This window comes from Pelecanus crispus, chromosome 1, assembly GCF_030463565.1.
Source record: "Pelecanus crispus isolate bPelCri1 chromosome 1, bPelCri1.pri, whole genome shotgun sequence".
Lineage (NCBI taxonomy): Eukaryota > Metazoa > Chordata > Aves > Pelecaniformes > Pelecanidae > Pelecanus > Pelecanus crispus.
The window spans coordinates 94,665,266-94,686,526 of record NC_134643.1 but is presented as its reverse complement, the minus strand read 5'-3'; the positions used below and the strand labels follow the sequence as shown (position 1 = coordinate 94,686,526).

Genomic DNA, 21,261 nt, shown 5'->3' with positions numbered 1-21,261 from the left:
AATTCTTCATTATAAAGAATGAAGCTTGAATCCTAGGGTAAAGCTATTAAAAAAAAGAAGAATTCTAAGAGGGGAAAGCAAATCCAGTTTTGACTCTCCTAAGAAAGTTCATTTCATAAGGTTGTGGTCATCTTTGTACGAATATAGTTACGCCTTCTGTCACAAACAGCACAAGCTTCAGCATGACTTTGCTGAAAGCAGTAACTGGGCAGCATTACTAGCATGATTTCTCAATTTGCATCAGTGGGAAAACCCAGTGAAGGCCCATCTGTTCAACCACACCACCAGAGTAATCAATATTCTCATGCCAATGAGTAAGCAGGCTTTTCTCATTCTCTCCATTCCTATGCCACAGTGTTTTCAACAAGGAGGGTACTGTCATTTCTTTACTTAAAAAGAAACAGAGGCCAGGAAAACTGGTCATTTTCAGACTTTTATTAAGAAGAAAAAATATATTTTTCTATAGCAGTGGTCAAGAGCTAACAGTGGAAAAGCCACAGACATGATGCACAGTCTATCATTAGAGACTCTTTATAAATAGATTTTTTGTTTATATTTGTTCTTTGAAGCAACTTGCAGAAATAATTTATTTTGCAGCTTTCCAGAACACAGCCACACCACAGACATCATCTAGAAGAGAGCAGAAAGACAGCTTCACAAAACATGAATTTCCACTGGATATTGAGGGACAGTTCAACAATCAACAAAAAAACCCCCAGCAACAAACCCACAAAAACCAACCCCCACACTGCCCTACCATTAGGAATCTAAGTTAAAGTTCAGATCTATTAGAAGACAACAGAGGCAGAACAACTACTGCGAAGAGCTACTCACAAAGGCTGTATACTGCCAGAAGGCTTCACCGCCCTCACATGGAGGGCCCTACTTACTGTAGTGTCAATGAGGATTAGTTTGCCTCCCATCTCACAGGGAAGATACCTTTGCCATCGTGAGTAGTACTCTGGGCCTTCCAGTGGCACCAGCTGAGATGCCAGGGCACTTCAGAGGCAGAGGCCCTGCAGGCCATACTCACCACATTCACAGTCCTGCTCATCTCACTCATATCTTGAAGCCCAGAGCTCTCATACACTCTTTGTGAGCTTCAATTAGGTGCCCACAATTTTCTTCCCCCTTCTCAATGATGCTGCAAAACAAAAAGATTTCCAAGGTTCAACAACAAAACGTTTGCTCATTGGGACAATCAGAAATCCCTATTAGGCTCCAGAGGTCTTGTTGCCTATCCTGTCCAGGGTAGCACTGTTTTTGGAAAGTATACTACTATCTTAAAAAGGTGCCCAAGTCTGGAGCTGTGCACTTAAAACTCTGATGAAACGCGTAACAGAATTTCCTATTAAGAGGCCGGTGTCTATTCTGGGCAAGTCTAGACACGAATTTGTTATACAACACAAGGCTGTTGCATCACTTCATCAAGTACGCTGATCTTGTCAGCAACCAGCTTCAAATCATTCAGTAAGGAAGCAACAAAATTTCTCTAGTAAGAGACCAATACAGAATAGGTTGACCAGTAAATGATGTTTTAGTCCACCTTCAGTTGGTATTTAGAGAACCTGAAGCAAAAAAAAAAAGAAGAAAACCACCTGTTCAGCTACTCTTAAAAACACGATTTACCACATATGGTAACTTTTGATGTTACTCATCCACCCAAGTGTCTAATACATATTCAAATAGTGGTAAGGGCCTACCATCATTGGTATATCGCATATACCGCAAAAGCAGTTCAGACTCGCTCTTTGATTGACTGGCAGAGCGATTCCTGTCCCCAGAGGTGGGGAGTCCACCGCTCTGCAGAGCGCAGGTCACAGGTCTGATCAACCCTCATCTGCCACGTACAGATGCTATTCTTGCTGCCAAAGGAAAAAACTACCAAATTGTGAATAACTAAAATATCTTGTTTTCTTAGTCATTTAAGTTTTATTACAATAAGCACGGACAGGTCTGCTGGCTGCCCAGGGCAACGCTATCTGACCCGGGACTTGCACCCTACCACCATCTTCTTAGAGGGCCCTGGACTCACCTTCACTCTACCACGTAACTAGACACACCCCCTAACTTTTGCTAAAGTACAGTGTCCAGTATTACATCACCTACTGAACAACACCTGCACCACTTGTCAGGTAAAAAAGAAGACAGTTTGGTCACCAGACTAAAGTCATCTACTGTCACAGAGAAAGGAACTCTATTTTGGGGGTGCATTTCATGCTATTTGATAGGTCCTGTGATTGTGACTAAGCCTATATTTACAAATGCAGCTATATATATCATTGTCAAATTTTGCACCTCTGTGAGAAATGTCATCCTCTGAGACCTAAAAAAAAAAAGTATTTTGTTTTATTTAAAAGAGAACAATGTTCATAATCAATTACACAGTAAAAACGTTGCTACCTGCTGGTACGTGTTGCTTCAGTCAACAGCAGTGAAGATTTGTAAGCAGCATTAAAAGCTAATCTCTGAAACCTGTTTTAAACTAGGGCTATAAGACATTAATCTCTTCGTTTCTAATTTATCCTTTTAAGATACTTCCTCCTCCACAGTCCTCTCCCTCCTCCCTCTCCCACCCCTCCTGGATGCTCCAGCACCCTCGATCCGGGGTTGGGAGAGCCCCCAAAACCACCCCGGCGCGTTGGCAGGGGCAGAAACTCTTACAAGGTAGCACCGAGCGGGGCAGGGAGGGAAATCCACCGGCTTGCCCTGGGCGGCCAGGCCGGGAGCGGGCCGGCGGGCTGGTTACACCGCCCCAGCAGCTGAGCCCAAGCCTGCCCAGGGGAACGCCGGCGCAGGAGCTGCCACCCGCCCCAGGGCGCTGGGGGCCACCCGAAGCGGCGGCCGGGGCCCTCACCAGGCGTCCCGCGCTTTCTTGGTCTCGGGGCAGGCGCAGCAGGGCTTCAGCGGCTTCTTCTCTTCCCGCGCCTCCCCCGCGCCCTTGGTGTCGCAGCTGGCGGCAGCAACCGTCGACATGGCGGGCGGCTCCCCGGCACCCACGGCCTGCGGGGGGGGGGGGGGAGGGGGAGGAGGGGAGAGCGGGGCGGGAGCGGCCGTTAAACGGGCCCCCCCGCCCCGCGCGCGCCCCAGCCCCGCCCCCGGCGCGCGCCCCGCTACCTGCCTGCCTGCCCGGCGCGAGAGCGGAGAGACAGCGCCGCGCTCCTCCGCAGCAGCGACCGCGGCCTTGAGGGCACCGGTCGGTTCCGGGTCACTGGCCCCCGCCACCCGCCCCTTCCCGGCCCGCGGCCTGCCGGGAGGTGTAGTTCGGGGGGGGGGGGGGAATAGCCCTCGTTCCGCCTCTGTCCGCGCCCGAGTCTGCGCCCCGCGGCGGCTGCGCATGCGCTGCCGGCGGCCGCCCTCTGCCGTTTCCTCGCGCGGCGGGGTCGGCCGTTGTGCCAGCGCGAGGGTGGGCGGTTGTGACGCGAAGGGATCCCCGTTCTGCAACAGTCAGTCGATGTGCCGAAGGAGGTGTTCTCCGGGAATACTCAACAATTAACGAGCCAGAAAGGAAAGGGAAGGAGAGAGCGGGCAGGAGGGTGAAAAATGGCGTCAGCAGCTGAGAGGAGCCACCACCCGCCGCAGTCTTAGCAAGGACAGCAGCTGACAGGATTTCACATCTGCCAGAGCCAGGCTCCACGATCAGAAACTTGTAGCCAGCTACCTAAAGCTCTTTTTTCCTACTCAAGCAGTGGGGAAAACGGGATCAGTTCTTTATCGCAGTTGTGCACAGAAAACGGGCAATCTGTGGCAGTGAAGAACACATGGCTATGCAGCTACTGCACACAGGAGCATAGCCATCATCATGGGCAGCATGACGTGTTGCTGTTTCATGGCTGGGGGCCAGCCTGGCTGGTCCCTGCCATGGGCAATAAAGGAAAAGCTACAGAGCTGCTTTTCCTTTGTAGTCTGCCCCAAACCAGGCATCAGCAGCCAGTTTTGCCTTCCAGCTCTCTGCCATATACATAGAATCATAGAATCGTTTAGGTTGGAAATGACCTTTAAGATCATCCAGTCCAACCATTAACCTAACACTACCATGTTCACCACTAAACCAATTAAGGGTAGAGTAATAATTAGTGTCATGTTTCCTGGCTTGGTGGCTGGACTGTTTTTTAATGGAAGTAAAACGAGAATAGAATCACTAAGGTTGGAAAGGTTCTCTAAGATCATCAGTCCAACCATCAACCCAACACCACCATGCCTACTAAACCATGTCCCAGAGTGCCACGGCTACCCATTTTTTAAACACTTCCAGGGATGGTGACTCCACCACCTCTCTGGGCAGCCTGTTCCAATGCTTGATCACCCTTTCCGTAAAGAAATTTTTCCTAGTACCCAATCTAAACCTCCCCTGACACAGCTTAAGCCCATTTCCTCTCGTCCTATCGCTAACTACTTGGGAGAAGAGACCAACACCCACCTCACTACAACCTCCTTTCAGGTAGTTGTAGAGAGCAATAAGGTCTCCCCTCAGCCTCCTCCAGACTAAACAACCCCAGTTCCCTCAGCCACTCCTCAGAAGGCCTGTGCTCCGGACCCTTCACCAGCCTTGTTGCCCTTCTCTGGACACGCTCCAGCACCTCAGTGTCCTTCTTGTACTGAGGGGCCCAAAACTGGACACAGTATTCCAGGTGCGGCCTCACCAGTGCCAAGTACAGGGGCACAATCACTTCCCTACTCCTGCTTTCTTGGTCAAAGAAAAAACAGCTTGGCTACTTTGCCACAGTCTGTCAGCTCCCTAAGGCAACTGCGTGCTACGCGTGTGCCTGCAACCAGCCCTGATTTTGACAGGGTTATACTTGCACACGTATAGACTGGCAGGCATGTTGCAGAGCAACAGGATGCCCCACACAGGTAATGTGGGAAGGGCTGCACATCAGTGGATGAGATGCTGCTGAGAGCTTGGAAGGGGAAAAGAAGAATATGCCCAATGGGATGCAGCTGCTGTGCCTTTTAATGGGGTGTAGCAAGACTCAGAGAAGAACTGGCAGCTTACATCATGTACTAAGGGGATGCAGAATTGTAGGAACACTGACAAGAACCTCTGGAGGGACAGAAAGCCTGTATTTTAGGTATTGAACTAATTTCTGACAAAAGTCAGATGAGTTTTTTACACTTGGGGCAGATTATCCTATACTTGTCAATCAGAGAGGTATTTATTTTGGTCTGTGATGAAGAGTAAATAGCAGTAGCTCCTATAAAACAGGTTACATGCTCTCAGTCTCAGCAAAACTTAGGAGCTCAAAATACCTGCTAAGGGATCTGAACACTCCAGTCGGGTAAAAGACTGAAAAGGGTCCTGCCCTATACAAGGCATGAAATATCAAGCAACCCCATTGTTTTCAAGAGCCCTGGGCAAGACAGAAAGAATTATTTCATTATTTTCAGTATTTACCCTTCCAGTAAGCCAGGACAGGAGTGAGATTGTTGTCCCAAATAGGGCTCATTTACCCAGTGTGCAATAAGCCAGTCCTCACACACTGAGACGAGATGTTGTTTATTCACAAAGTTGGGCAAGTTTGGGTGCTAGGTGGCTTTCTACAAAGCTAGCACACTGAATCATCAAGTTAGCATCTATGTATACACTTTCATCACCATATTTAATGCCCTAATATGTATGCAGTGTTACAATTGGTTAAAATCTCTTCGCCTAGTATGTAAATTAGTGAGCATGCTCAGTTGTCCTTCAACTTGAGTCTGGGTGTAATTGCGGTAGGGCGCTCATGAGTTGGTGGTCAGGATCTCCCCCCTGCCAGAATTACCTTTCCCCTCATTTCCTTCTGGCAGATCTCAAGCAACTTCTCATGGTTTACTGATCAAGTCAGTAATACATCACCTAGACTTCTGCTCTCAGACAATCTGTTCACGAAACAAAAGCATATTGTATAACTTAGTTAGGGTAGGGCTTTACAACGGACATCTATAGCAGCATCAGTTTTGAACAACAAGATCATTCTTTGTTGAACGACTTTGCTCTTCTATTTCTATGGATCACCAAGATGAATACCAACACTGCTGACTCGTGCTACCTGAATGATAGGAGAGGATTCTGTTTTGATCCCCTCATTCTCACAAAGAGAGATGAGAAGTAGAACCTAGCACTTTTCCAGAAGTCCAAAGCTCCACACTTTCATCGCACGGGTAGATGAGGCTCTCCTGGTTTCACCATCGAGGCACTTCTGTGGCATCCTGAAAATGCAACTCCTTGAAACGCAGGCTCCTGAAGAGATTGCCTATGCGTTGCCATCCTACCTCTGAAATGGTGTCATGTAACACTCGCTCACCTAATCAGCCACCTACTTAATTGTCCGTGAGTCTCAGCTCAGTAGCCTGTCCCCAGCTATCCTATTTGGCTGGGAAGGTTGTTCAGACTGACATACGCCCACACAGCCTCTTGGTTCAGCACGCACACATTGTGAGGCCATGCAGCCAGGCACGATGAACTGGTGAATGCACAGGTTGCATACATTGACCAGAATGTGCTTTTCCCAAATGCATGCAAACATGCTGCAAGATGGAGCTGAGATTGTAATGCCTATCAAAAGCATACATCAGCTCTCCAAAGCAGTGCCTTGTTATTAGTTTCTTTAACGTATTAGGCATGTTTTCCTTTCAAATTAACTGGCCTTATCTTTTTTTCCTAAAGCTTTGTCTGCTGGCCACTATCCAAAGGCCTAGATAGAGCTGGTGATACCAACACAAACTCTGAGGGAAAGCCTGTGGTAAAAAAACCTCAATGGGGGTTTCCCAAGTCTACAAGTGGACAGCATCTGTTATTTAAAAAAAGAGTTTTCATGAGATTGATTTGGCCTGTAGAAACCAGGAAAAGACCAAACAAAACACATTTTATACTCTTGCTGGAGTTACAGAATACCAAGGGCAAAGGGAGGTAAAAATTTAGTCATCTTGGGAGAAGACTTCAAAGGGGTCTGCACAAAGGTATGGTCTGTGGAGACTAAACATCTCTGCAAGCAGCGCTCCATTTTAACTCTAGCAGCTTTCCAAATAGATTGAGGAGGAGCACTGCTATTTTGGCCATGCTGCCTGCATGGTAATAGTTTGTAACAGAATCACCCTGGAAGAAGGAATCACTTCTTGGTGGGATGAAGGAGCAGGGGCTGGGAGAGAGGAGAAGGAAGGGAATTGCCATTAATCACAGTTAACACATTTTTCATACTGATTGCACCGATTTGGAGTACAATGCATAGGGGAAACCACAGTGTTTTCTCTTCTGACATTACATTGTGCGTAAGGATTGATTGCTAACTTGGTGCTTTTTGTTTTCCATTTGTCCTCTGCCTGCTGACAGTAGCAGAAGAATTATATTAAAGTGTACATGTCAGGATGAACAGATTTATCTACCAGTCAAAGAAGAATAGCTAAGGGAAGGCTACTGAGCTGAGACTGCTGGAAAATTGTCAGATCCAGTCCCCAGGAAAGGAGATTCAGTGAAAATCTCAGTCTCCAAAAGAGAGAATGAAAAAAAGACCCTCAATCTACCATGTCACTTGGCAGCCTGGTGCCACATGTGAGAGTACAAGGAGTATAGACAGCACTGAACATTTACGGCTCTGGATTTAAAGTACTAATGGGTGAAATAGGGGGAGACTGCCCAGTTGCCATGGGGTTCCAAATTATTTTTCCTGTACAGCCCTTTATCGGAATTAAAGAACATACAGCAGTGACTTGTGATGTGTAAACATCACAGTAGCACTACAGTCATTGCCGTTGGCTTCTTGTATCTTCAGTTTCAGCCCACTAAAAGAATGGTTTTCCAAAAAAAGAAATACTTGTTTGTTAGAGACACTCAAATGGACAGACTTTTCAAGGAACCTCAAAAATATATTTATATTTATTGTTACTGTTAGGTAGGGTAAGCCCCTATCAATGTCAGTTGAAAGTAGCAGTCTGGGATAGTCCGGGGTTTTCCAGATTTCTCACACTTCTGATATACATGACAGAAGGTAAATTTAGCTGTGGAAAATCTGTGTGGTGAAACACAGCTGAAGGTATTTTGATATTTTCCACGTAGTGCCTATTCTGGGAACCACTAGCCCTTTACCATCTTGAAAAAAGAAACCTGTTTAATATCGGTCTAGAGAAATATTTTTGACTTTGACTTAGTATAAACATGAGACAGCCACTGCTCCAGCAGCCCAGTCAACCATACACTGTGTTTGATTGTCAAAGAAGTTGGCTGTGGTTTTGGTCAATGCTTAGATACACATGGGAGAGAAAGGACTCCAAACCTCTGAGCAAGATGACTTGTCGGGGCCCTGTTGTCTGTTATATTAACTGCCCAAGTACAAGATAGAGTTTCTCTTTTTGATCAGAGTTGCAGACCTGCAACTACCAAATACTATCAGCTCAGCAGTGTGACCTGAGAGAGAATGAATGCTGGGATAGAAGGACCTTTGCTCTGGTCTAGTACAATGGAAGAGACTCTAAGGTGATTAATTACATCCCCTCTAGGATTCGAACTCTATCTTTAGGTGAATCATAGAATCATAGAATCATAGAATCGTTTAGGTTGGAAAAGACCTTTAAGATCATCCAGTCCAACCGTTAACCTAACATTACCAAGTCCACACTAAACCAATCAAGGGTAGACTAGACTAAACCATGTCCCGAAGTGCCACATCTACCCATTTTTTGAACACTTCCAGGGATGGTGACTCCACCACCTCTCTGGGCAGCCTGTTCCAATGCTTGATCACCCTTTCCGTAAAGAAATTTTTCCTAATTTCCAACCTAAACCTCCCCTGGTGCAGGTTGAGGCCATTTCCTCTCGTCCTATCGCTAACTACTTGGGAGAAGAGACCAACACCCACCTCACTACAACCTCCTTTCAGGTAGTTGTAGAGAGCGATAAGGTCTCCCCTCAGCCTCCTCTTCTCCAGGCTAAACAACCCCAGTTCCCTCAGCCGCTCCTCATAAGGCCTGTGCTCCGGACCCTTCACCAGCCTTGTTGCCCTTCTCTGGACACGCTCCAGCACCTCAATGTCTTTCTTGTATTGAGGGGCCCAAAACTGGACACAGTATTCCAGGTGCAGCCTCACCAGCGCTGAGTACAGGGGCACAATCACCTCCCTGCTCCTGCTGGCCACACTATTCCTGATACAAGCCAGGATGCTGTTGGCCTTCTTGGCCACCTGGGCACACTGCTGGCTCATGTTCAGCCGGCTGTCTACCAACACCCCCAGGCCCTTTTCAACCAGGCAGCTTTCCAGCCACTCTTCCCCAAGCCTGTAGCGTTGCATGGGGTTGTTGTGACCGAAGTGCAGGACCCAGCACTTGGCCTTGTTAAACCTCATACAGTTGGCCGTGGCCCATCGGTCCAACCTGTCCAGGTCCCTCTGCAGGGCCATCCTACCCTCCAGCAGATTGACACTCCCACCCAGTTTGGTGTCGTCTGCAAACTTACTGAGGGTGCACTCAATCCCCTCATCCAGATCCTCGATAAAGATATTAAGCAAGTCTGGCCCCAATACTGAGCCCTGGGGAACACCGCTCGTGACCGGCTGCCAACTGGACTTAACTCCATTCACCACAACTCTCTGGACTTGGCCACCCAACCAGTTTTTTACCCATCAAAGACTACGCCTGTCCAAGCCATGAGCTGCCAGCTTCCCAAGGAGAATATTATGGGAAATGGTGTCAAAGGCTTTGCTAAAGTCCAGGTAAATGACATGCACAGCCTTTCCATCATCTACCAGGCGGGTCACCAGGTCATAAAAGGAGATCAGGTTGGTCAAGCAGGAAGATCAGGTTGGTCAAGCAGGATTCTATGATTCTATGATTCTATAATACACCCCATTGCACAGACTGGTGGGAAGGAAAGGTCAGGTGTTTGCACTCAAATGGCTGCATGTGCTACTGACACAACAAAAGAGCATGGCTGAAGAAGACAAGTGCGTATTGTCTGACAGTCTCTATGCTTAGTAACTCGGAAAATCCTAACCTGTATTTGGAAAATAGCGTCACTAATCCTCCGCAAAAGACATGAATCTGCAAAGGTCTGTCCCTCTGCTGCAGTCAGACTCTGTTTTCAGTTAAAAATCAGAAAAAAATACCCCAGGTTTAGAAGTATTTAGGCATGAAGAAGAAACATGCTAGTCACTCAGGAGGAAGTTTTGCTGTCCGCAAATATTTTTTTTTCCTCCACTGCAGAGTTAACCAAGACAGCTGCCTATATAGTTCTTTCCAAACAGGAAACCTCTTTCATTCTCACTTCTCATAACTTGAAAGAGTAAGGCTTTCAAACTTCTGCATAACCCCAATATGAATTGTCAGAGCTGATCAGAATGTAACCCCAAGTGTCATGGTTTAGCCCCTGTTGGCAATCAAGCACCACGCAGCCACTCGCTCACCCTCCCCGCCCTTTGGGATGGGGGAGAGAATTGGAAGGGCAAAGGTAAGAAAATTTGTGTGTTGAGATTAAGAACAGTTTAATAATTGAAATAAAATAATAATAATAATAATAATAATAATAATAATAATAATAATAATAACAATTGTAATGAAAAGGAGAACAATGAGTGAGAGAAACAAAACCCAGGGAAAAAAACCCAATTGACACAACCGCTCACCACCCACCAACTGATGCCCAGCCAGTCCCCGAGCAGCAATCGCTGCCCCCCAGCCAACTCCCCCCAGTTTATATACTGAGCATAATGTCATACAGTATGGAAAAGGGCCTGGGGGTGTTGGTCGACAGCCGGCTGAACATGAGCCAGCAGTGTGCCCAGGTGGCCAAGAAGGCCAACAGCATCCTGGCTTGTATCAGGAATAGTGTGGCCAGCAGGAGCAAGGAGGTGATTGTCCCCCTGTACTCAGCACTGGTGAGGCTGCACCTGGAATACTGTGTCCAGTTTTGGGCCCCTCAGTACAAGAAAGACATTGAGGTGCTGGAGCGTGTTCAGAGAAGGGCAACAAGGCTGGTGAAGGGTCTGGAGCACAGGTCCTATGAGGAGCAGCTGAGGGAACTGGGGTTGTTTAGCCTGGAGAAGAGGAGGCTGAGGGGAGACCTGATCACTCTCTACAACTACCTGAAAGGAGGTTGTAGCGAGGTGGGTGTTGGTCTCTTCTCCCAAGTAGCTAGTGATAGGATGAGAGGAAATGGCCTCAACCTGCGCCAGGGGAGGTTTAGATTGGGTACTAGGAAAAATTTCTTTACGGAAAGAGTGGTCAAACTTTGGAACAGGCTGCCCAGAGAGGTGGTGGAGTCACCATCCCTGGAAGTGTTCAAAAAATGGGTAGCCGTGGCACTCTGGGACATGGTTTAGTAGGCATGGTGGTGTTGGGTTGATGGTTGGACTGATGATCTTAGAGAACCTTTCCAACCTTAATGATTCCTCGTTTTTTACTTTCATTAAAAAACAGTCCAGCCACCAAGCCAGGAAACATGAAATGAATTATTACTCTACCCTTAATTGGTTTAGTGGTGAACATGGTAGTGTTAGGTTAATGGTTGGACTGGATGATCTTAAAGGTCTTTTCCAACCTAAACGATTCTATAATTCTATGATCCCTCTGGTCAGCTTGGATCAACTATCCTGGCTGTGCCCCCTCCCAGTTTCTTGTGCACCTGGCAGGGCATGGGAAGCTGAAAAAGTCCTTGACTAGTGTCAGCACCACTTAGCAACAACTAAAACATGAGTGTGTTATCAGCGTTATTCTCATCCTAAATCCAAAACACAGCACTATGCCAGCTACTAGGAAGAAAATTAACTCTATCCCAGCTGAAACCAGACACGAACCAATCAGGCAGCTGAGCCACTATTAAGATATAGCGCCACATGCATGCATGGATGATCTCTGATTAGTCACCCCACAAAAATCAAATGCTGTCTAAGGTCTGTGGTTATGCATTACTGGAAGTCTAATTCAGAGCCCAAGTCCACTTGCCTGTGTATTGAAGAAAAATGCCTCACTGTAGTTCCATAAAATACTCTATAATACCAACTTCCAACCTTGATCACGTCTGCTGCAAACCAGGTAGTGTTTCTGAACAACTTCAACAAATGGTGTTAAGCTGTTGATCAACTGAGTAGCAGCAATACAGTAGGTCCATTTCTTTTCCACTGCACACATTCTAGTCATCTTTTTTTTCGCCTAAGTGTTGCTGCTATTAATGATTTTATTCTGCTTGGTGGCATGCAACTTTGATGCCTGTGTCGGTAGCAAATCTGGCTTGTTTGAATCTTTTCAAGTCTCTCTTGATCATGTTTTATATGAAATGTGATGCTCCACTATAGCAAATAGTTTAACATTCACAACACTGTGGGAGCTAACTGGAAGCCTGGAAGGAATCATTACAAATACATGAGTCATTCCATTTTTGAGACGGTACTGATTGCAGCTGCATACTTCTATGTACTCACATCCCAGCATCTCACTCCTTTTAAATATTGCATCAAGACATATGCTATACAGTGCTGCAAGCTGCTTGTAAAGAGCCTGCAACATTATATATCTTCTGAATCCATTTAGAATCCCCACAGCTGTTACTTGCAAAATTACAAAATAATGTAGAAAATTCAGTTACTCTTAAGCCACTTCTTTCACATCAGTGGTCAAGCTAGACTTTGACTTTCATCACTTAATTCTCTTGCACTTGTTTTCTGCTTTTCTTATTGTTTATTCAGGAGAAGAATTTCTATGTGAGTCCAATGAGCATTATTGGCACTCTCTGAAAGATCTTTAGAATCCTTATTCCTACCAAAAATCAATTGGACTTGACTATCAAGTGCTTAACGGTCAGATTTTAAGATGCATTAAGGCACCTCCACATGCAGGCGGAGGAATTCTCAAGAGAGCCTATTTACATTGACATCTTCCTAAATACATTACGTAGCTGGAGTACAATTATTTGTTGAAAAAAGTGACATGGGAATTGTCCTGGTTTTGGCTGGAATAGAGTTAATTTTCTTCCTAGTAGTAGACATAGTGCTGTGTTTTGGATTTAGTAGGAGAAGACTTGATAACACACTGATGTTTTAGTTGTTGCTAAGTACTGCTTATGCTAGTCAAGGACTTTGCAGCTTCCCATGCTCTGCCAGGTGCACAAGAAACTGGGAGGGGGCACAGCCAGAAGAGTTGATCCAAACTCACCAAAGGGCTATTCCATACCATATGACGTCATGCTCAGTATATAAACTCGGGGGGGTTGCCGGGGAGCAGCAATCGCTGCTCGGGAACCGTCTGGGTATCGGTCAGTGGGTGGTGAGGAATTGCATTGTGCATCACTTGCTCTGTATATTATTACTATTATCATTATTATATTGTTATTATTCCTATTACTATTTTACTTTATTTCAATTATTAAACTGTTCTTATCTCAACCCAGGAGTGTTTCTTGCTCTTACTCCTCCGATTCTCTCCCCCATCCCATCGGGGTAGGGGGAGTGAGCGAGCAGCTGCGTGGTGCTTAGTTGCTGGCTGGGGCTAAACCACAACAGGAACACAAGTCATCTACATGGCAGAAAATTTCATCTAAACCTTCAGCTCAAGCCCATATCCTGACTGTTTTGCCCTGTTTTTCAATATGCTGTACAGTATGCTGTGCAGTATTTTCTCCAAGTACTGAGTGTCTTGGGTTGGTACTCACTCTGTGTAACAAACACTAAATCTTACTCAACGCATCCTGTCTGGACTGGCACATCATTAACTTCAACTACTCCAGTCCCTTATTTAAAACCCGGAATGGATTCTTCCAGGTCTGATTCTCCTAGGGATCCATCCAAAGACTCACTCAGGATAAAAGAAGGGATGTTTCCAGATCAACACGCTAGATGCTGAATTCCGATCATGCTCTCACAGTTGATATGTCAAGACACCAGTGATGTGCTCTAGATCCTGTACTGTGTCCTGTTCAGTCTCCACCATCTGAGACTGGGAAGTGATGTGGGAAGGGCTACGTGGGTGCAGGCAAAGACAGAGGGGAAAGATAGGGGAACTTTCAAGACTGAAGAGAGCACAGGCTTTGTTTTCTTACATGAGGGAAGTGATACTTATGCATCCTTCCCCAGCCCTTGAAAGGGCCCCATCCGATTCAGTCCCCATCTGATTTTCTACCCATGGCCTGAGTGTCCTGTCACTCCTGTCTCACCCTTTTATTTCTGGTAGGCCTCCCCCAGGCTCCTGGATTGTGCTAGTGCTCAGCTGATCTCCGTCCAGTGATTGCAATTAAAGGATGATAAGTAAATATATTTTTTTAAAGGTTTAACAGACAAGATTAAGATCATGTTGCACTAATCATTTAAGAGGAAATAAGTGTAGTGTACGGAAGAGTTATACTGTATTATAATAACAAGCTGAAATGAGACTCCATAGCACTTCTGTCCAGCTATGTAATTTCCATGAAGAGAGTGGATAAAACGGTCATGGAAAAATCAAGAGTCCCTGATGCTCCCCCTTCAGATCAGGCAAGCACAAACACTCCCTGAAAAAGTTTTCCAACTAATTGAAGCCAGACTTGACTAGGCACCTTGGCAAACAATAGGAGGAAGAGCAAGGAGAGCAGAAATGCTGCAGAGGTCAGCAAGGTACTCCATAGTTTTTGACATGTCAGATAAATACATACTACATATGTATTTTTATGTATACATACCCTGTCTGCTGAACTGTTAAGCTACCCTGCGCTGCTGTGGGTTTTAGGACAAACCATCCAACAGGCAGCCAGTAAAAACCTAGCTACTGAACTCCTGAGCTTCTGGGTAGAGAGATCTCCTTGGCTCAAGGAGAGAACTTTCTCTCTGCAGCTGTTGACATTCTTAGGGGAGTCAAGATCATCACTCTTAGTCATGCCAGCCCCCTGCCTAGTCTGGGGGAGAGCAGAGTCGGGAAGCATGATCGACTGGCGAGGCCAGGACGGTCGTTGCTGGTGACAGCACCCTCCCTGCACCCCTGCAGGCTGAACAGGCACCACCAGCCGCGTGCTAGGGAGATCAGTACTTCAGCAGGGCCTCTCCTCAGGCTTGGCTGAGTAAAATAGGGCAGTTCACCTCTATCCTATCCAGACTGTTAACAGGCTCCAAATGGTTTTTATGTTTGCCCTTTTAAAGAAAGAACTGCCCTCTCTCAGCTTAGCATGGAGCTGACAGAAATGGGTATCACCAGAACCAGAACTCAGTGGTGGCTGGAACCCCTGCCACTCACTGAAATATCTCCATCCCTCCTCAAGCTCCTTCTAGTTACAGCTGCCTCTTGCCTTCCTTCCCTCCCTCCCTCCCTGCACTTGGACTCCCTTTTCCCAGTCAGTGGGTTTTCTCTCTTCCCCCCAGCTCAACAGGCAGCTACCAGCAAATACAGCTGTTAATTTATTTACTTTTTAAATAGACAAACAGATGGTAAGGCTGGAGCCAAACCCTCATGAACAGTGGATATGGAATCTGATCACAACCCAGCTATAAGCACATTTCTCATCCAGGTCTCCAGAAGCAAGAAGTAGTTGGATTGCTTGGAAGATACAAACTCATCCCAACTTCTAAGCCAGAAATATGTGATGAAACCCTGTCTGCTAAGTCAATGTAATATTCCCCTTCCATCAAATTGTTCCTCTGGTTGTTCTCTTACCTCTTGTGCTCTGACTAGGATGTAGCATCTCCTCTGTTGATTTAACCACTGATTGGGGCAGCAAGGAACAGAGGGAATCTAAGGTTTAATTTTGAAAAGAAATGTCTTAACACACTGGAACTTGAAAGCTGCAATCTAACATGTTGGCATTGCCATTTATTCCTCCAAGTATTGTATGGGAGGAGTGAGAACAGTAGGTATTCGCTAGGTCCTTAAGGAGTTCAATCCAAGATCCTTTTTGTACTGAGGTGAGACAACAACATTCCTGACTTCAGCCCAGCAAATCATCCAAATATCATCCCTGTTCATGAGGAATCTCATCCAAAGCTCATCCAAGTGAAATTAAGTAAATTAACGTCCTTCAGAGGATGCCTGAAGTATTGGTAAACTTGGGGTTTTGTCACAAATTGGACTTCTCTGAACCATGGGCTGAAAATATCCTTAATTCCACCTTCCTCTTTTTTTTTTTTTTAAGTGCTAATCAAAACCATTACAGAATTGTTTGAAGTGAATCCTTTAACTGTGATCACAAAGCACTACTACTTCATTTTCTTTGAACTTTGACTTTTTAGGCTATCGTCATCTGTAGATTGCTTTTAGTGCAGGAAATATGCCAACAGTCATACTAAGAAAAGAAAAGCAAGAGAGAACAGGTCTCCTATAAAGACTTTCATCTGTTTTTTTCCGTTTCAGTAGTTGTATCTCAAGATGCCTGTCTTAGCAGAGCTCTTAGTAAAAACAGTACAAAGAAACCAAAGACTTCACCTTGGCAAAGCTCCATTTACCACAATCAGTACTCCAAGGACATTTTTACAAAAGATGTCACAAGTTACAAGTGAGGTATTCCACAACAGATATGCTGCCTTACTATAGCCAAAAGCCATCAAAGAGACAAGGCCTAGATCCATAAAACATCAGATTTCACAGCATCTGTCTTCTCACATCTTTTTGAGACTTACCTCTGCTTCTTGCCAGGAATAGTGACCACATTTTCCTCGTCCTCCTCTCTTCCTCACTCTCCATCACCATCTCTTCTGATGGGCTGGGAGGAAGGCCCCCTTCTCTTGGATTAAAAACCTAGCAACCACATTGACTACAGCCTTGTGCTGCTGCTTTCCTGCTCCTTCTGAATCACACACCTGGAAAGAGGTGTTTATTATACACAGTTAGTAAACCATGTGGAGATCGGACAGGGAATGGAAATGAGGATGGGTCCAAGGGCCAAAATAATTTTCTATCATTTCACATTTAATAGAAGTGGTAAACTGGCACCACCGAGGTTAGAGACTGTGATGGACCACACATGGAGAAATTGTGACATCCTGTGGTAAGAATGGGAAATGACACTCTAACGGTTACTAATTTTAAATCGATTACTTTAATTTTGGCGTTTCCTGCCATCAAAGCCTCAACAGTGCTTTTAATGCTATAACTTTGTTGCCTGTAACTTAGATTTTTTTAATAACTAGTAAAAAGCTGACACGAAGCATCACATGCACCCAGCACCACAACAGTTCTGTCATTTGACAAATGCTAACAAACAAACAGAGCAGAAAAGGACCATCTACGTAATTAAGCTTAAAGACAGATGGATGACATCTTGCCAGGGGTTTCATAGATCCTCGTGGACTGCAGGAGAAAAGTCACATTCAAGAAACCCAGTTCCCTCCCAGGCTTTGGAGGACAGAAGGAAGACAGAGTAGAGAGACACTCATCATCTCAACTTCTTTGCCTTCTCCCCCCGAGTCCTGCCTTTCCACACCCTTCCCCACTTTTTCACCTCCTCATCTAGGTCTCCCATTTTCTTGTCCAGACCACTTCAGTTCTGCTCTACTGGCTGCTCACCCTGTCTCCCCCCCTTTCCCCTGCACACTGGCTCTCTACCACCCCACTGCCCGACTAATTTTTCTTTGCTCAGCCAGCCACGTTTCTCCCCTAAAACCACACTTTCACGTCCAATCCATCTTCTTTTTGTCCAGCTACTATCCTACTCTCAACAAATACCTAATCCCACCCTCCTTGTCTAAATTTTCCACTTCTCTTTGCCTGATTTTACAGTTCAAACACATCAGCAAGTCATCACAGCATAACAAGTCCATCAACAGAACAGCAGTCATTCATCTTGCAGCAAATTACACCATCTTATCTGAAGGTTAGTGCAAGGTAAAATGTATTTGGTTCAGCCTCTTTCACGGGCAGCTGAACTAGTGCACTTCACCACAATTTTGCAACATGCTAAGCCCTGGCACAGAGTTAGTCCACTCAGTCACTGCACAGTAACTCACAAAGGTGTGGACAGTTTACTCATATATCTGAGCACCTGGTGTCCCCTCAGAGCCAAGTGGCTATAAAAAAAAAAATCATCAGATAGACAGCACCCCAGCTCAGCTACAGAGTCTTGTTCTGGAAAAGCTATTACTGAAAAGAACCACCCCACCCCAACCCAAAAAATCATGCTACGGCCCGCAGTGCTGAGGAGAAAGACCATCAGTCAAGTTCTTTGAAAACTGTACCTAAGAAACAGGAATCTTTTTTTATTGCTTACCGTTTAGTCGCCTTCAGCTCGCTTTCACCAGAGCGCCAGGATGTGTCCTTGATGCGGACAGACCTGCCAGATAAGCTTTAAGTCCCTTTTCCAAAGTGCTGGTCAGACACAAGATTGCCAGTTTGCTGCCTGGGATCAAACATTTTCTCAGTCTTTTGTGTTTTGCGATCTTTTTCTTCGGAAATGGCTGATCTGCATTAAAAAAAAAAAAAAAAAAAATCAATGCAGACCAAACCTCACTGCTTTGCCATTTCAGCATATGCCACAGCACACACCAGTGTGCCAGGGGCCCTGGCCAGGTTTCACTCCAGCTGCAGGTCCATAGGAATATGATGACTTCAGGCAAAGAACAGTCATGATAGTAATAATCAACATATCTTTCAGCACTTGTAAGGCTGTTCACTGTCCACATCTGTAATTCACAGAGATTTCTCACAAATGTTAGTTAAAAATAAGCCAATATTTCACACACACACATGCTAATCTAATCTAAGCAAGCTCCATGAACCTGAACCTTGAGCGTTTTAGCTCAGCCACATATACCTTTCACCTCCTGTGAGTGAGTACTAGTCTTCAGGCAGCTATGCAGTGACCTAAAAACTTTTATCTTTTATTTTCCAACAGGTTAGTTTTCAGCCACATCAGTCTCCTGAGATGGTTCCCCACATAGTCCTTCAGCTGCCAACACCAACAGATCAGAGGCAGTGGGGCCAGGCAGCTCATGGTGAACAAAGAAGGTGGCAACATCTTACATTTAGTCCAATTTAATGCGGTTAAACTTAATAGTGAGACTGCACCTTTTTGATCTTCCACAACTCCAGAGTTCTCATCTGTTAGGCTATGTCCTGGCATTTTGTTGTACTCTGTCAAGAATTCATGTAGCTGTTCCATTGCTCCTTTTCTACCTCGTTTCCATCTGGTTCCTTTCCTCATCAGAAAAACAGAAGTCCAGGCCACCTGTATCCAGTCATCTCCGAAAACCTTAAAGTGGAAAAATGTGAGGGTGGACCTGACAAAGAATAATTTTTTGGCCAAGATACAGTTTACACACCTCATTACCTCATGGCAGATGTCCAGCATGGAAAACTTCACCACAAAAATTATGAAGTTCTAATGAAATGAGATAGAAAAAAGGAAGATTGAACTTGATCATGAGAAATATCAGGCAAGTCTATTAACAAGTGACCTTCACGCCCCTGTCAATAATTATAAGGTATCACTTTGTAAAGCTCTTTAGTAAAATGAGGGCCTTTACAGCCTGCTGGGTATCTTTAGGGCATGGATGAATCCATTGTGGAAAGTAGCATCCTACAGATGTCAGTCAGCAACAAAGCTGTTACAGCATTTCTTAGTTCAGACCCACAACCTACTCTTCAATTGACCCATTTTGCTCAACTACCCTAAGGAAGAATTTGTCGCTTCAAACAAGTGACAGGCCTTTAAGAAAGTAAACCAGCATTCAAAGTTTAATTAAATGTCTACATGTAAATTGGCAGAGCCAAGGAATTTGGAACCACAGTCTTAACATTGCTCTCCTGTGATGAAGCACCGAGGGACCAAAATTTTATGTCAGACATGGCAAACTGTGAATAATTATTTGATATAGATGGTTTTATACACAAAACAACTAACACAAGGGACGTGCTTCAAGATTATAGGCAGAGGAGAGGGCCCATTTGCAATTCCGCTGCTTGTTACATCTTATTCCAAAGGTCTCAACAGCTTTGCTTCCAAATCCCCTCAGGCTGACAAAAGCACTGGCTCTTCCTCTGTAACAGCATGAAGAATCTTCCAGCTTGGGTTCTCATAGAAGATGATAGCCTCCTCCTTGCAACAAGAGCAATGCACCTTAGTAACAGTGTAATGTTTATTTGTAATGCTTTGTGCAGCTCTCCCCAGATGCTTTACAAATGCCAAACCAGAACCTCTGGGAAGTAGCTACCCCTGCCACCCGGCGCACGGGGCCCAGAGGTGGCGGTGGGGGGCGATGAAGGACCTGCAGACGTCCCCGTCCTCCACGCCGGAGCAGGAGATCGCCGGGCCGCCTGGCCACCCCAGCTTCCCACCCGCGCCACCGCCGCTACCCAGCAGGCAGGCGGCCCCCGACTCCGGCGCCAGAAGATGGCGGCGGGCGGGCCTCGCCGCCTTACAGGCCTCAGGGCTCTCTCTCCGGGAAGCTGGGCCCACGGTGGAGAGGCGACGCCTGGCCACGGGGGATGGGGAGGAAGCAGCGCGGGAAAAACCGAGGGCCGGGGCTGGCCCCGGGGAAAGGCCCGGGGAAAGGCCCGGGGAAAGGCCCGGGAAAGCCCCACCACCCCCGGGGCGGGGCAGCGCCTCGTCCCCGCGGTAACGTCCCGACGCCCCGGCCCCGCCCCGCCGCCCCCGCCGCCGGCCGTCGCCATGGGAGCGGCAGCCGGCGGCGCCCGGGCGGCGCCATGAGCCGCACGGTGACCGGTGCGGTGCGGGCCCCGCTCCTCGGGGACGGCCGCCGTCGCGGCCAAATGGCTCCCGGCCGGACCTTCGACTGCCTCTACGGTACCGGGCCCGGCCGGGAGGGGCAGCGTCCTCCCCGCACCCCCTGCCCTGCCTGCAGCCCCCGGGGCGGGGGGACCGGTGCAGCCAGGCCCGGCACCCTCTGCGGGGAGGGAGGCCGCGTCCAGCGGGGCCGGCCGGGCCCGGGGCGGGGAGTTAGGTGCTGGGGGCGCGGTGTGCGGGTCGTGAGGCGGTTGGGCTGCCCGAGCAGGCCTCCCGCCATCCCCGGGCCTCTCCCGCCGGCCGGAGGGCACAGGCGGGCCCCCCCAGCCGCCGTGCAAGATGAGGTGTGCGGTCATAGCTGGCCCAGGGGCTGTCACCGAGCGACCGGCAACTAGCTAGGCAGGGAAAGCAGGTTTGGAGCCGGGAAGATGGGTGCCGCCCCAGGAGCAGGGGAGAGACGCATAGCAGTAAAGCATTAGGATTGGCAGGAATAAGAGAGTCCTCGGTAGCAAGGAGAGGCTTGGGACTATGAAACATTTGCTAGCTGCAGGAAAGTCAGCTCTAGCTTGATATCCCAGAGGGAAGCATCATGTACAGTATGATATTTCCACTGATTACCATTGCACCATGCTTTCTTTTTTTCTATTTCACTTCTTCATTTTCTA

At 46.8% G+C, this 21,261-nt stretch overlaps 2 protein-coding genes across 3 annotated transcripts in view; one reads left to right on the top strand and one right to left on the bottom strand.

The window, feature by feature from the left end:
- Positions 1–420: 420 nt before the first annotated feature.
- On the bottom strand, positions 421–3,339 carry COX17 (cytochrome c oxidase copper chaperone COX17). The gene is made up of 4 exons (XM_075718104.1): positions 3,310–3,339; positions 2,858–3,003; positions 1,034–1,144; positions 421–630 (listed from the first exon to the last, which is right to left on the bottom strand). The coding sequence occupies exons 1-3, from the start codon at positions 3,337–3,339 to the stop codon at positions 1,060–1,062; spliced, it is 261 nt and encodes an 86-aa protein (XP_075574219.1). The 3' UTR covers positions 421–630; positions 1,034–1,059.
- Positions 3,340–20,556: 17,217 nt separating this feature from the next.
- The window catches only part of CFAP91 (cilia and flagella associated protein 91), a 29,959-nt gene continuing 29,254 nt past the window's right edge, over positions 20,557–21,261 (top strand). For both annotated transcript variants that reach the window (XM_075725295.1, XM_075725288.1), the window contains exon 1: positions 20,557–20,656. In XM_075725295.1, the coding sequence (XP_075581410.1) occupies positions 20,557–20,656 (100 nt within the window). The remainder of the gene's footprint in view (positions 20,657–21,261) is intronic.

Excerpts from the sequence above, each read along its gene's own strand:
- COX17 (XM_075718104.1), bottom strand. The coding sequence starts at position 3,339 with ATGCGCAGCCGCCGCGGGGCGCAGACTCGG. Across the intron at positions 3,004-3,309 it reads GCCGCGGGGCGCAGACTCGG|GCCGTGGGTGCCGGGGAGCC; the intron begins GCGCGGACAGAG and ends CCCCCCCCGCAG. Across the intron at positions 1,145-2,857 it reads AAGAAAGCGCGGGACGCCTG|CATCATTGAGAAGGGGGAAG; the intron begins GTGAGGGCCCCG and ends TTTGTTTTGCAG.